Source organism: Mustela putorius, unplaced genomic scaffold (genome assembly GCF_011764305.1).
Source record: "Mustela putorius furo isolate JIRA1106 unplaced genomic scaffold, ASM1176430v1.1 tig00000174_pilon_pilon_pilon, whole genome shotgun sequence".
Taxonomy (NCBI): Eukaryota; Metazoa; Chordata; class Mammalia; order Carnivora; family Mustelidae; genus Mustela; species Mustela putorius.
The window spans coordinates 17,440,692-17,457,119 of NW_025421304.1; the positions used below are offsets into that span (position 1 = coordinate 17,440,692).

The window sequence follows — 16,428 nt, forward strand, 5'->3', positions numbered from 1 at the left end:
GGGGCCACCTCAGCAGTCTGAGAACAGTTGGCTGGCTGCCCTCTGTCCCTCTGCCTTGGCTTCCAGTGTTCCTGTTCCTCCCTGCCTCACTTCTAGGAGCGGAGAGAAAGGATGGCCGCCAGAGGCCCAACCACTGCAGCGCCGCGCATCCTGCTGCATCACGGGCCCTCTCCCTAGCACGCAGGCTGGGGCTTGTTTTTCATGAAGTGGTGAAACTCAGCACGGAGCAAGCCACATCCTCTCCCCAGACCTCTTGGGACCAGCAGGGGAAAGTTATTTATGCAGTCCCAAAAGGTCACTGCAGGGCTTTGCTGGATTTGGAAAGAAGGGAGAGTTCTGCTGAAGATGTTTTTTTCCTCACTAGTGCCTAAATGGCCATCGTTTATTCTTTTAGTCATTTATATCATGCTCTTACCCTCTGCACGTAGTCTCCCAGTGACTGAGCTGAACAGATTGCTTTCCTTTCCTGGAAGGCCAGAGATAGGGAACAAATAACGGGAATACCCCGGACTCCCTAACAGGGTACAACCGTTTTTGTAGCAGTAGCACAAGATATGTAACTGACCTCACAAAGGATCCAGCTCTTAACCTCAGCCTTATTTCCTCAGGGCAGGACACCAGCTTCATGGCTTGGCGGAGAACTAGGAAGAGGCATCTGTTGTAGTTATGTGTTGACAAGGGATGTGTGCTGTGCCCTCTGCACCCCTCACTGCCACACACAGGAATGGCACATCCACGTCCTCAAAGACCTCCCCTTCTGGGTCGTGATGAGTCCTGCCTCTTACATTCTTTCTTTACCCAATACTGAAAGTCTTGGAACTTGGGGTTTTGTTACGCAATAGTTATTTCTCCCTTCCTTCTCCTCCTCCTCTTTTTGTGGGTTGGGGAGGATAATAGGAAGGGGACCACAAAAGGAAATTAGGTGGGGTTGTATGAATGGCTCTCTCAGAGGCCTGTGGCTTTTGCAGAAGATACAAGTTAGATGGAATTTCATCACTCCTGGACTGACACGCCCTTGAAAAGATGAGATGTGCCAGCACACTTAAGTCAGTGCTGCCCGGAAAGCCCTGGGTGTGTCCAGAGAGAGGCACTTTCTTAGAGCTGTGTGTTCATAGGTTTAGAATCCCCTTGGACCAACACTGGGTTAGCTTTAACCTGTGCGAATTTGTAGACCATCCTTTAAACCAATGTGAATTTTGGGAGCAAGTGATTTATTTTGCCTTAATGGGCCCAAATCCATCACCTAATTGTGTGACCCTTTGTTTAGCCCAGTAGTAGAAACCATGTACAAAATGGGACCCTGCAGCCTGACAGTGACAGATGGCCTGCTGCCCATGCAGTGCCATGTTATAGTGACAAGGTTTGCCACCTGTGGCTCCAGAGCTGCCAGCAGGCCTCTGGATCTCCTGAGCTGGCAAATGGTGGCACTCCACAGCCACTCTTGCAGGGTCTGCTGCCACCTGCTGCAGGAGAGCGGCTAGGCTTTTGCATAAATACACAGTGAGAAATCATACAACAGCATTAAAAATATGTTACAGTTGGTAATGTCAGCCACTGGCTTAGCACTATTTTTTTTTTTTTTTAAGATACCAATGTATCTACCTTTTTTTTTTTTTAAGTTATTTATTTATTTATTTGACAGACAGTGATCACAAGTAGGCAGAGAGGCAGACAGAGACAGAGGGGGAAGCAGGCTCCCGGCTGAGCAGAGAGCCTGACGCGGGGCTCGATGCCAGGACCCTGGGATCATGACCTGAGCTGAAGGCAGAGGCCTAACCCACTGAGCCACCCAGGCGCCCCTAATGTATCTACTTTTTAAAATTTAATGCAGTCTGTGAAGAAACAGTCTGAAGTAGTAAACTTTTTTTGTAGAAAACACGCCTTGGGATTTACTCTAAATACCTGAGTTGCAAAATAAAGCCTGGATTTGCTGTTCTGTCTGTATTCCTTGCAAAAGGAGATTCACTGTCTCTTGGGTGTTTTAGACTGACATTCTGTGCATTCTTACTATATTACATTAAATACTACTCTGATAAAATAACCAAACATGCTATAAAACCATATGAAAGTCCCCCAAATCTTGAAAATGTTTAAATTTAAATTTAAGAATTTAAATTTAAATTAAAAAATTTCTCTGTTCATCTTTTAGGCTTTATCAGTAATGAACATCTCTCTGCACCTGAAAATTCCTTGAGGCATTCTCTGTAGGCGCCACAAAGGGAGCTAATGAAAAGCGTGTCCGCACCATCTGATAAGCCCGCGGCTCCTCTGAGTCACTGGCAGGGCTTCTGTTGTGCCCGTCTGAACACAGCATCTCGCTTTGTCCTTCCTCACTTTCTCCTGAAGTAGCAGCTTTACCTTCTATACATTTCACCCAAGAGAAGGTTTCAGAAGAGGTTGTTTGTTCAGAAATTGGGAAGAAGGGACATTTAGGCAAGGTTAAGGGAGTAGGAGGTATTTTTCCTTAGAATGAGCTGAAGCACATAGTGGATATAGCTCACACCCCGTTGTTTCTAGAAATCAGACCCTAAAATATCTCAAGTTCTAACGGCCACTTGCAGTGCCTTTCAGAAGTGTTCTTTCCACCTTGGAGCAGACCCTCTTGATTATTCTGGTTTTTAAGTTTCCTTTTTGGTCTGCTTGGTTTTCTTTTACTTTTTCCTTGCGTTCCTAGCTGTTGCTTGTATCTTGGCAATGTTTTTTGCATCTACGATGACCATTTTCTGCTGTCACCGCTAACTTGGGTTAGTTTGATTTGGAATGTTGGTATATCATTATGTATTAAATGAGAGATACAAAACTTTTAAAGCACTCACTGTGTGTTTTTGTCTTATGTCAGATACCTTCTCACAGAAAGTCTGGCCCACTGTGGCCCACTGTGCTTCACTTTAAATTCTGTCAGAGTAGATTCCCAGTTGATCTGTTGAAGGAGTGGAGACACAGAATTGTCTTTTGTGTTTTGAGGACCATATAAAATATGGCTTTCGCTTTGTGGGGCCAAGCTAGACTAATTATTTTATCTTTTTTGTTTTATTTTTTAATGGTCAGGAAATCTGTGTTCAAAATCTTCAAACTGTTTATGTAACTAACTGTCCAGCAGATCACTTATTTGTTGTGGGTGGGAAGCAAAGAACTGTGAAAGAGTCACTGTAAGCTCTTGTTTTGCCATCTTACTTTCCTAGCTGAAGTGGATACAGAAATTTTTCGCACAGAGACCCTTATTTCTTACAGTTTTCACTTTTGGAAAGCAAATAAGCTAAGAGAATTTGGCCATTTGACAAAAACAAACATCCTTGTGCCCACTCCCTTCTTCTGCAGTAGGAGTTAGCTGCCACTTGTATTCTGAAACCCAGCCTGCCTGGTGACTAAAAAAAGGCCGTTTCATGCCTTTCTTTCCCAGCGTGAGCCATTTAAAAGCCAATGTGGCTGTCAGGTCCCTGAGATGTAACCGCACGTTTGATAGGAGAATTGGGTTACCTGTGGTTATGTTCTGGGTTGTTCTTGGTTAGTAGAGGTATCCCCTGTACTTTACAAAAGCTTGTGTTATGCCACTTTGCTTTTGCAGAAGACCTACGTTAGTACCTGTTTTTGCTAACCAAAAGAAATCCAAAGTGGACTTCTGTTTTTACGAAAAAGATGAAAAGCAAAAAAGCCTTCTGCTTTTGTTTTGTAGCATAGAAGCAGCACATGCCCAGAGGAGTAGCAGGGAGAGGAGTAGCAGGGAGAGGAGTAGCAGGGAGAGCGGCGGCAGGGAGAGTGGCAGCACCCAAGCTCCTCTACTGACGGCCACACTGAGCATCTCAGCCGAAGCCGCCATAGCTCTGAACTCTACCTGTGAGCATCTGTGCTTTATCTTGTTTTATTTTGTGCACCCGTTAATAAGATGTACTCTAGGTGTCAGAAAAGCTAAAGAGAGGTTATTTGGGGGGTCTGGGAACACTCAAAAATTTTTTCTTATGTATTCATGGCAATTGCTTCTTTGCTTTATGTCTTTTTGGCTTATGAAAAGTTTCAAAGGAATGTTCTACTTTCAGATAGTGAAAGAAACCTTTGTGCATTACAGGGCAACCCACTTCTTCTGTTAAAGGTGGGACACATGGGGTGTGCCTGGGTGGCTCTGTTGGTTAAGCATCTGACTTTTGATCTCAGCTCTGGTCTTGGTCTCAGTGTCCTGTGTTCAAACCCTGCATTGGGCTCCATGCTGGGCGAGGAGCCTACTTAAAAAAAAAAAAAAAAAGATGGAACACATGGCTGGAGCTACTGCTTGGGCAGATGTATGGTGTTTATTTGTTCCACAGCAATAAATAGTAATATTATTTTGGGACGCCAAAGAATTGACATCTAGAACAGTGATTTCTGCTTTTTGTCTGTGACCTGTAGTAAGAGGTATATTTTATACCAGGACCCACTTCATACATACAAATATGTATACATAATTGGAAGAAAAGTTTCACAAAACAGTATTTACCTATACCACATATCTCTGTTGCATGTCATTTCTTTAAAAAAATGCTGATCGATTTCATGACCCAATTACGAGTTCTGACCCACATTTTGAAAAACATCATTCTAAAGGACTGCCAAGAACTCAATATTTATTGTTTCATTCCTTCCCTAACTATATGAGGCTGGAGGAAGAAAGGAATAAATATGCAATCATAAAATATCTGTTTATTCTACCTTGATTTGCTGTCATAGAGACAATATAATAGAATGCAGAAAGGTAGAAAAGAGGTCAGAAAATTTGGAGTCTACAAACTAGATGATGTTAGTGTGGCCCTACAGCATTATGGAGTTGGTAAAAGCTCTAGAAACCATCTTGAATGGCCCTTTCAACATTTAAACCTCTATTAATTAAGGACATACTTTAATGTATGATCCAGTTAAGTAACACTGAGAAACAGTTTAGTACTGACCTAAAAGCAAGGACTAGAAGCAGATGTGTGTATTGCACGTCTAGCGCAGAGTGATCCCTGTAACAGTGAAAGGGTTAGTCCTTACTAGTACTGGTCTAAGAGTTAGTGTTCTCTGAGCCTTCAAATTCATCATTTGTAAAGGGGAACTGATAATGAAGAAAACAAATTTAAAGTATTTTGCTTCCTTCCAGATTCTCTCTTTTTAGAGAGAAAAGGAAGTTTTTCCTTATTTTCTTGATTGGAAAGTGTAGTGTTCCCTTATTATCTTGGAAACGATGGGTCTCTTGAGGGTCGGAACTCTTTGAATTCTGCGTCTTCCTTTTCCTGCTTAGGAAACTGTGGTCCAATTAGTTAAATGCTGAGATTCTGTTTCTCACCTGTAAAATGAAGAGGGGGTAGGTGAGAGGAGAGTGGAGTGATCATGTCTGTTCTTTCATACTCTTAAAAGATTAGCAGTAATGTCTTTGAATTGCTTAGAGCAGTATCTGGCCCTTAATTGCTTCCTGAATGAGAGCTATTATATGTTCCAGAAAGCTTGAAACCAAAACCCATTCAAGGAGCTGGTTAGGAGAGGATCTGTTTCCAGGACTCTGGCAGTGAGGAGAAGTATACAGATGGGGAAGTCAGGAGTGGTTATCTTACTTAGCAGGCCTGCAGATGTTTATGGAATGTTCTTTATTGAGCGGGCCAGCAGTAGACGGGTTGGGTGGGAGACTATGAACAATTTAAAAGTGCTTGTTGGCAAGAAGAGGGGATGTTAGTGATGCGGTGCTCTGAGGGTCACAGTTAGACAGCTGGCATCTCCTAGTGAAGGTGGGGTGTTGGGTCTTGTCTGTGACCAGGATCTTCATTGAGAAAGGCACCTCCCAGGTTCCCCTTCACTCCTTCAGTCCTATGGAAAACCCATTTTCTGATGGCTATTAAAAATATACTCTGGGATGTGGGGTGTGAGAGGCACCTCCCAGAAGCAGTGGGAAGGAAAGGAAACACACATGGAAGAGGGAAGTCAAGGGAGAGATCCATGGGAAACTTGGGTGTTGGCAGGTATTTTTCTGCCCAACTATTTAGTTCTTTAATTTGTTACTTTCCCTCAAGGTGTGTATTCTTTCAAAGAGAGTAACTGCCACTAGATGGCACCCAGACTCCGGCACTGTTCTGGCTGTATACGTTCTGTTAAAGATTCTTTTCAAAAGGTAGGCCACTAATGTGTGTGGGTTTTTTTGTTTTGTTTTGTTTTTTGTTTTTTTAAATAAAATGTGATATGTGGCCTATTTTAGAGAGGAATAAAGGGTGAAAAATTGAAATCCAGGGGTACCTGGGGGGCTCAGTGGTTAAAGCCTCTGCCTTCGGCTTGGGTCGTGATCCCAGGGTCCTGGGATGGAGCCCCTCATCGGGCTCTCTGCTCAGCGGGGAGCCTGCTTCCCCCTCTCTCTGCCTACCTCTCTGCCTACTTGTGATCTCTGTCTGTCAAATAAATAAATACAATTAAAAAAAAATTGAAATCCAAACTCTGTATGTCTTGTGGGCCCAGCTTGTGCTACCAAGAGAGCCCAATTTCTGAGGTACATAATGGCTCATGGTCTTTGTTCATAGGTAGATGCTGTCTAAAGACTGATTCTCATGCACAGGTGTTTGATTTACTTATTAATGAGATTTTTGAAATGGGGGTTTATAATGAGGATTTTCAAAAAGAATCATCTGCCCCTAAAGCAATATCTTTTTTCTCTATTTCATCACTGATTGATATTTCACTTCTTAGAAAATTTTGAATTGTGTTTCTTAAGTTGCTTTTAAACAGACGTGTCTGGTTATTGCTTTGCATTTGTGTTTTAATTGTGTGTGTGTGCGCGCGCGCACTCTTGGTTACATGTATCTATGGGTACCTCAAAGGAATGGGACAGGCTGATCATTGGGAAGAGCAGAGGAAGCCCAGAAAGGGCATGGGCCACTTGGCACAGCATCCCCCAACTAGAAAGAAAAAAATAGGACTAGGCCTTGTTGGGCAGTGGTTATCACCCACCACCCTTACCCCAAAGGTGGCTTGCAGAGACAATCCACCTCCCATAGAAGCAGCCAGGAAAAGGTGCCACAAAACATAATCTGTGCCTACCATTTGTTTGGGAGCAGCATGCAATGATAGATAGTTCCATAGTTTTGTTTACAAACTGTGATTCTAAAACCTTTAGCTTTAGTCATTAAAGATGCCTTGTGAAAGTAAAATTATAATGAAGGTTTGTTGACTTGATTGATTTGCTGTGAAAGGGTATAAATGGGATCTTTTAAAATCCTCCCCATCTTTTGTCTGGCTCCCAAGAGATGGCCAGAAGCAAGGATGTGATAACAAGCCGCCTCCTTCTGTGTGGACCATATGGGGTCCTAACTTTATGTGCTCTGCTTTATTGAGGCTATTGCATTATTAGTAGGTGAGTGAGTAACGCCTCTCCCCACCCTACCCCACCACCAAATAGCACTGTGGGTATTTGGAGCAGTCCTAATGTTGTGCCCTCAGAGCTGTCCGAGAGCTGCCTCAGGGACTGCCCTGGAGGAGCACGCCAGGTTGGGGTGTGACAGCAGGTGTGGGAGAATCATGGGTCAGTACATAAGAAATCAGGGGACTCTATGAAGATTAATAGTTTATTTAAATTTATATTTCCAGTTGTGGTGCCCCCCCATGTTTGTTTTGTGTTGTTTTAGAGATTCGGCAATTTCATATCTGGGACTGCTTGAATAACATAATATTAAAATGTTGTAGTTGTTAATATATATTAGGTGATCAGAAATTAACTAAACATGACAGGAAGTTTTCAAAACTGTCAAATGATGATTTTAAAATTTAGCATGTCTTTAAAACTTTATCTGAATTCTCCTTTGTTTTATATTCCCCTAGAGAGTTCATGTTCCTGGGCATTTCCCTCTTTGATGTCACCAATAGATCTAAACCTAATTGATTATTATTATTTTTTTTAAATAGGCTCCATGCTGGGCATGGGGCTTGAACTTATGATCTGAGATTGACACCTGCGCTGAGATAAGAGTCAGATGCTTAACAGACTGAGCCACCCAGACACCCCTACATCTGATTGATTCTAATAAGTGTATCGAACCTTGAGTCAAGCGCTTGATTGCATATCTCATTTAATATTCATTTTATATATAGGTGAACTAAAGTTGAGAGAGTTTGAGTGACTTGGCTAAATTCATGCCATCAGTAAACAGAGGCACCATGATTTGGAACTAAGTCTGTCATTGTATTACTCTGTAGTTGCATTTTGTGGGCATTTATTCTGTGCATATCAAACCAGTCTTGGTCTTCTGGTCATCCCATCTGTATTAAACAAGCAGCGAATGTCATCAGGCCTGAAATAGAGAATGCACATGGCAAAACTCCCTCAGAAATGTGTGGTTGGTTGGTTGGTTTTGGGGAGTATCCCAGTCATTGACCAACAAGTGGAAAATACCCAGACAAGTGGATGGTGCTGCTTCTGTAATGTTAGGAAGAAACTGAAGAATGAATTGAAAAAGCAACAGAGAAATATAAACTAAAGGTAGTTAGAAGAACTATGACTGTTGTGTAGTCAAAGTTGTGTCTATAATCTGGGCCATTCAGAAATACTGAAGGGCAGTCTTTGTTAGTTCACGTTTTGTATGTTTACAGGATGTGGGACTTGAGCTACTGCTTCATGGAGACTGTAGCCTCTAATAATCATCATGTGCTCTAAAAAATGAAAGAAAAATTGGGAAACACCTGGAAAAACCATCTATTTTGATGTTTCTGGGTCAAGAAATTTCTGTCAGGGTGAAGGTAGGCAGGATAGCAGATATCCTAATGGCTTTTTTTCCCCTCCAGTGTACTTTTGATTATTTGAAGCTTGATTTTAACCTAAGTTGTGTCATATCTCCCCCTTTCCTAGGGCTTCCTGAAGAATGAGAAGGACAATGCCCTGCTGTCTGCCATTGAGGAGTCCCGGAAGAGGGTAAGAAAGGAACCCAAATGAGGATGGACACCATTGTGAGGGCAGCAGTGTTCTGGAAGCAGGAGCCTGTGTCTAGGCCCAGTTCTCCTACTTAGTACTAATTCACCAGAGGGAGTTCTATGGGAACTGTTTTTGAGGAAGATAATCATGCTTGTAATTCTACTTATATTTAGTGACTGAAATGCATCTGAAACAGAATTGCCAATTAATTATCAAATTAATCTTATGGAAGGCCAGACAATTCTTTCGTTTCATCGTTTGGGTATATAAAACGGTATTTTGATTTCTGTTGAATCAGCAGTTCAGAAAAGCAATTATGATCATTGATAATTATCCTTAATTTTTCCTTTTTTCATACAATTTGACTTTCTCTGTTACCTTTTATATTAAAAATTTTCCCAAGCTCTTAAAAAAAAAATAAGAAGGAAACCAGCTTGGCTCTCCAAAGGATGATAAAGAAGTCAGCCAGAGCAGCCATTATATGTGGAGCAATATTTTTGCATCAGGCATTCCCTCAAGATACTCAAAGATTGTTCGTTAACATGCATTATCTCTATTTGTTTCTGACAAGATTTAGAAGATAAAACTTTTCCAAAAGATCCCATTACGGAGTAAGATTTTCTTTTTCTTTTCTTTTTTTTTTTTTATTTAAGGCCACTGGAGTCCTTTGGGGAGTGGGGGAGGAAGGTTAGCAGTCTTGTGAAGTTGGTTCTGAAAAATGCAGCTCTCCCCAGGAAGGAGGCTGGGGAGGGTTCACTCTAGTCTGTCTGCAGTAGAAGTGAATAGGGGTGAAGGGGAAACCTCTGTCCCGCTGTTTACTTTATAACTCCTATATCAAGTGAAATATACTTATGTATTACTTATGTAGTTTAAAATAATAAAATAAAAAACTGTTTGTCAGTGTGCTTTATTAAAATGTTCTGTGCTGGTGGGGGACTGTCTCAGGATGGCCGATGTGAGAGAGAGAGGGCAGCTGGAGGCTTGCCAACTCTAATTTATAAGAAGAGGTTCCAAAGGCATTAATTTAAATGATTGGTATGTTTAATTATCAGAGTAAAAAAAAAATCACTAAAATTTTATTAAGTACATTTTTGGCAATAGTATTTATTCCTAGAAATAGAGAAATTCACTTGATTCAGTTTTGAAAAAAAAAATTTTTTTAAGGCTTTTTTCTTCACACTTTGAGTGAGTTACTCACCAACATCGATTCTCCTGCTGTAAAGGACCAGTGAAATTAAATTAGGATTGTCGAATGCCACTGAGCCTTATTAATCCATTTACCCTGCGGAATGTGTTTCTGGAATTGGCAGTCTCTGAACACTGTACCATACTGAGACTAAATGTGCAGCCAGCCAAAACATCTAAGTGACACACCACAGTGCAAAATGTGTGCATATGTGTTTGTGAGGGAGATTTTCCGGTGTTGGGAGCTGGCCTGTGGGAGAGACCTTTCACCTGTCTGGACACTAGGACACTACCACTGAGCAAGAATTATTTTCAAACAAAAGGTGAGCGGCTTCCTGGCATTTTGGTGGTAATTTCATGTTTGAATAACTTGCCAATGTCCTGCTGAAATGCCAAGAAAACAAGCTTCAAAACCACAAATGTGTCCTATCTTTTTCCATTTGGTGCGTCCCAGCAAAAACAGAACAATATTATCAGAACATATGTAGAGTTTCTAAAAGCCAGCAACAGCTCAATAAGTGGGTGTGAAGTCAAGGCATATTTCCCTATTCCCTTTATGAAAAAGGGGTTTGAGTGTTCCCCACCTGTTTTTAATTCAGTTGCCCAGTTCTCTTCCTGCCTTCCTTTCTTCACTGTTTGCAGAGAGGTAGATGTCCACACCTAACCTGAAAGAGTCCCATGTAATTTATAATTTCTCTACTGCTTTGTCATTTTCTGTGGTTTGTCTTTCCTTCTTTTAATTTTTACACATCCACACACCCTTCCAGGTTGTCCCTTTTCTCTTCCTTTGGATCCCTCTCCTTGTCCCTGCTGTTCCTACCTTTCATCTTGCCTCAGAACTTCACTCTTCGTTGTCAATGAGTAGCTCTGTTGAATCTCATTCATTAGCTCTCCTAGTTGGCATTCTTCTTTGCACCTAATCTGGTGGTTCGGTTGTGGGTCTGAAGGGAATAGGCTGGAATAGGGCAGATGGGTGGCTGATCATCTCTGATTAGCCCACAAATTAGATGTTCATTAGCTCGAATGTAATTAAGATAAGCTAGGGGTTGTGTGGTCAAAGGAAGAGAATTTTAATGTTGGCCCATTTATTTTTATTTGAAGCTCCTTATCACACTAATGACGAAAGGAACCACAGTGCTGTTCATTCAGGTTGTGGGCTGTTTCTAAATGAGTAGCCTGGCACTGCTCAGATATATCTGAGGATTTGAGCCCAGAAAGCTGCCAGTTTTCAGAGTACTTCCTGTGTTCTTGAAACAACAGTTCTTGGCACATAGGTAGGCAGCCTGATTAACAGGTGTTGGTTAATTCCCACTCTTGTCAGTCTAACCCTTAAATGACACTTGGAAGTCTGAGCCCACTGTCTCATCAACAGCGTGTCTGGATAGTAAACAGTTTCCTTCAGTTACTTTTACTGTTAGGCCATTCTTTACCCAGCCAGAGGACTTACCTTAAGAAAAACTCCTGTGTCACTCTGCTGTCCTGGGTCAGTACCACAGCTTAGGCCGTGCCTCCCCTCCTGTTGCATGCTCAGAAAGTGGTCTGCCAGCCTTCCCCCCACCCCCCTAGTTCTGCCCACCCTTGTCCTCGTGCCACATCGCCCTTCATTTTCCCAGCTGAAGAGGTTGTTGGTCTGACCACTAAATAGGAAGAGTTGAGAAGAAATTGTGGTTCACTTGTGCACCATTTCTGGATATCTTCAAGGGAAACCACCCCTTCTCCTATGCATGATACCGCCTTTCTGTTCTGGTATACTTCTCTCTATGCAAAATGCATAGCTCTCATATTGAAGTTCACTAGTGTAATAAGAGAAAATGATCCCCCCCCCCCGGGGTATTTTTTTTCACTCCCGTCTAACTGACTGGAACACTCCATTCTGCCTGACTCCAGCGAGATGCAAACCAGGTAGAAGACTGTTTTTAAAGTTTGTGATTGTCATTTCTCTTTGTCTCTTCAAAATACATAACTAGAGAAGGGATTCGTTGATAGATGGACCAAAATCAGACTTGCAGGCGACCTTAGCCTTCTTCCCAATCATTTTTATGTGTTTGCTATCTGTCTTTTCCAGATTTTAATAAGTAACTGTCCATACTCAAACATCCCATTTGTAGGAAGAGTGTATGTGATTTTTCTGACAGTTTCCCAGGGCTCATGTATATGGATATTATCATTATAAATTATCTACGTTGCCAAAAATAAAGTAGGCATTACTAATGCTCATTCCCCTGGTGCTGCCTAATTAGATGCCAGTCTGACTGTAAATGAAATGGCTTTTTGGGAAGTGGGCTGAAGCTGTTGGGAAACCTGGTCTGCCAGTTAAAGAGTAACAGGGTAAGAATAAGTGTATCTATAAGTCGCTTTCATTCCTTCAAGAAAGTTTTGCTTTGTTTTGTCTTGTCTTCTTCCCTCCCTTCCTCCCTCCTTTCTTTTCTTCTTCTTTTTCCTTTTCTTTCTGAGCACCTTTGTTTTGGCAGCAACCTTTAGTATTAGCATTAGACAGGCTCGAGGTTTGCCAGACTTTCTGTGATCACTTTGAGTAGAGTGGTAGGAGACCTAATCGTAGAAGGTGCCACTTCTCTTTTACTGGTTTACTTCCTTTTATGAAAATATTACTGTCTCTTAAAAAATAAAGACATTGAGACAATCTTTTGTTTTTGTCTCTTCTTAGATGTTTACTAAAAACCACTGATTGTTATAATCCAAGGAAAAGTACTTCACTTTAAACTGTGATGTGCTAATCACTTGTAAAATGTAGCCTAATTTCAGAGGTTTAAAGAGGTATTTATCTTAATGAGCACATAAAAAGCACTAATCATTAGGGGAATGTAAATAAATCAAAACCATGAGATATCAACTCACACCTATTAGGATGGCAACCCCCCAAGAAAAAACCAAGAAAAACTGTGGAGAAGCTGGAGAAGCTGGAGCCTTTGTGCACTGTTGGTGGAAATGTAGAAGGGTACATCCTGTACGGCAACACTATTCAATCCATCAAAAAATTAGACACAGAATTACTACGTGATCCAGCAGTTCCACTTCTGAGTATATATACCCTGAAGAACTGAAAGCAGGAGTTAGGAGAGAAATTTGAACATCCACGTTTATAGCAACATTACTCAAACAACCAACAAGTGGAACCAACTCCAGTGTCCATGATAGATGGATGGATCAGCGAAATGTGGTACACACACAATGGAATGTTTTTCAGCCTTAAAAAGGAAGGAAATTCTGCATATACTACAACACGGACAAACCTTGAGGACATTATACTGCATGGAACAAGCCAATCCCAAAAGACAAACACTGTTTGATTGTACTTCTATAAAGAGCCTGGAAATAGTTGAAAACAGAGAGACAGAAAGTAGAGTGGTGGTTCCTGGGGCCTGGGGGAAGGAGAGGGTGGAGAGTCTGTTTACTAGGGAAAGGATTCCAGTTTTACAAGATGAAAAGAGCTGTGGAATTGTATGGCCATGGTAGCTGCCCAATAGTCTGAGTGTACTAATAGCACTGAACGGTACACTCAAAAGTGGTTTAAGAAGTAAATCTTACAAGTGTTTACCACTATTAAAACAATTATTTTTAATGCGTTAAACTCTTAAGAATAATTTTTAAGTTGGTTGCTTTTGCTCTGCTTACAGAAAGATGATCATTGGAAGGGCTTTGAGTTTCTGTTGAACTTTGAAGGAAATAGTAACTTTGAAGTTATGTTGTTTTCCTGTATGAGTCATCTGCCTCTGTTCCTCTCTGACAGACCTTTGGCATGGCTGAGGAGTACCATCGAGAGTCCATGCTGGTCGAGTGGGAGCAAGTAAAACAGCGAATTCTCCACACTCTGCTGGCATCAGGAGAAGATGCTTTGGACTTCACTCAAGAAAGTGAGGTAAGTTGAATCCAAAAGATAAGCCACTACCAGTAAAAATGTGAGGTCAGGAATGCTTAGCTATAAACTCAACTACTGGCAGTCTTGGCACAGATGATCACCATCTCCCCATGAAGACACTTTCTTCCCCTGGCCCCCAGGATGCCCACATTTGCCAGGATTTCCTCCAGCCTGTCTGGCTGTTTCTGCTCAGCTTTTTTTGCTGAGTTTTCCTCGGGTTCCTCAACCTCGAGATGTTCGAGCATCCTCGGGCGCAATCCTTGACCTGTGTTTTCTCATTCTGCCACTGCCCGGTTGATCTCATCTGGGTTTGTAGCTTTAAATGCCATTTCGGTGCTGAAGATTCAGGTCTACCTTGCCGGCCTATACCCCAAACTCATTTGTCTAGTGTCCTTGGCTCTCCTTGGATGCGTCCTAGCCATCTCAAGCTCTCCATGTCTGTAATTGGGTCATGAGAGCAACTATACACCACCTCCTTCCCATGCCAGCCTGCCAGCCTTCTCATTTCACAGAGTTTATCATCTTTATAAAGGGCAGTTCCAGTTTTTCACTTACTTGGATCAAAAACCTCAGACTCACTTTTGTCCTCTCCTTTCCCCATCTAGTCTGTCTCACATGTTGGCAAGTCCAATTAACCTGACTCTCCCCTACACATCCAGACTCCACCCACTTCTTACACCTCCAGCATTAACACTCTGGTCCAAACTACCATCACCTCTCTCAGCTTATTGAACTAGCCTCTAACTGCTGGTTTTATTTACTCCATGGCTGTCCAACAAATTACTCCAAACCATAGTGGCTGCAAACAAGCATTTAGCTTAGCTGGGTATTTCTGGCTCAGGGTTTCTTAAGAGTGTGAGCTGAAGCTTTACTCATTTCAAGATTCGACTCCAGGAGGATCTACTCCTAAGCTTCCTCCATGTGGCTCTTGGCAAGCCTCAGGTTTTCTATGACCCTTGGCTGGGATATCAGGTTCTTGTCGCATGGGTCTCTCTGTTGTGCTGCTTACAACATAATAACTTGCTTACCCCGGAGCAAGAATGGGATATCTGAGGGAGATCTAAAGTACTCTCTAGATAGAAACCAGTCTTTCTATGACTTAATCATGAAAGTGGTATCTTAACCCCTCTGTTTGTTCAAAGTAAGTCACTAAATCCAGCCTATACTCCTGGGGAGAAGATTATACAAGAGCTTGAATCCGAGCAGGTGGCGATTGGCTGGGGATGGGGGCAGCTTAGAGTTGCTCAGCTGCACTAGTCTTCCTCCTTTTGCCCTGTGCAGTCTCTTCTCAGCACAACCAGAATGACTGTGTTAAAACACAGGTTAGATCAGGTCACTCCTCTGCTTAGGATTCTCCAGTGACACCTACCTCCCTTGGAGTGAAAGCCAAAGTCTTCACCATGACCTCTCTGTCCCCATGTGACCTGGTGGTGTTTTCTCTCCGAGCTCACCTCATCCCACTCTTCCCATTGCTCTCTCTGCTGCAGCCATGCTCGCTCCTTAACAGATTCCTTGAACAGAGCTGGCAGGCTTGCTCCTCTCTCAGGTCCTCCGTTCTTCCTATTGGATTCTGCTGAGAATGTTCTCCCCCCAAATAGCTGTGTGGCTACCTCCCTCACTTCCTTCAGATATTTACTCAGTGCCATCTCACTGAGGCCTTCAAGGCCTTGAGATCTGAATTCTAACCTAGCCCCTCTCTCTTCCACACTTCCTGTAGCCCTTTTTCTTGCTGTATTTTTCTTTTCAGCATTTCCTTCCACGTACCATTGTGTATGTTTCATGTCTTTATACTGCTTAGTGCCTGTTTCTCATAGTAGAAGGTAAGCTCTATGAAGGTAAGGATTTTGTCTGTCTTATTTTTACTCATCCCTGCAGTGCCTAGATGAATGCCTGGAACAGATGTTCAGGCAATACTTGCTGAACAAATCATTGGGCTCTGAAGTATTAGAGATATGTTGAAACTGATTTTAGAGAGGGTATGTTAAATAGGGTTTGTTTTAATTGCCAGTGTTTATTGATTGGTGGTAGTGTTGAGGGTTTTCTCCTCTCTAAAATCTGATTTTTTTTTTAAGATTTTATTTATTTATTTGACAGAGACAGAGAGATCACAAGTAGGCAGAGCAGCAGGCAGAGAGAGAGGGGGAAGCAGGCTCCCCACCAAGCAGAGAGCCCAATGCGGGGCTCGATCCCAGGACCCTGAGATCATGACCTGAGCTGAAGGCAGAGGCTTAACCCACTGAGCCACCCGGGTGCCCCTAAAATATGATTTTTAAAAAGGCATTATATTTATGTGATTCAAGAATTAAAGTACCCTGTCCCCCAAAAGCTGTTTCCCTCCCCGATTTGCCTCCCCCAGATGTAATCACTACTTATTATTATGTGTATTTCCAGTGTTTCTTCATATGAACACAGATATAGGAGACTGTGCATTCTTATCCTCCCCACTCCTTCTTATACAAAAGTTAGCTTTCTCTAC

The 16,428-nt window shown here is 42.2% G+C and overlaps 1 protein-coding gene across 4 annotated transcripts in view; it reads left to right on the top strand.

Moving 5' to 3' along the window:
• Positions 1-16,428, top strand: part of NUP93 (nucleoporin 93) — a 109,568-nt gene that overhangs the window by 62,976 nt on the left and 30,164 nt on the right. For all 4 annotated transcript variants that reach the window (XR_006605578.1, XM_004744217.3, XM_004744218.3 and 1 more), the window contains 2 exons: positions 8,828-8,890; positions 13,824-13,952. Coding sequence is in view for 3 of the 4 variants with exons in the window: in XM_004744217.3 (XP_004744274.1) it covers positions 8,828-8,890; positions 13,824-13,952 (192 nt within the window). In the remaining variant the exon portion in view is untranslated. The remainder of the gene's footprint in view (positions 1-8,827; positions 8,891-13,823; positions 13,953-16,428) is intronic.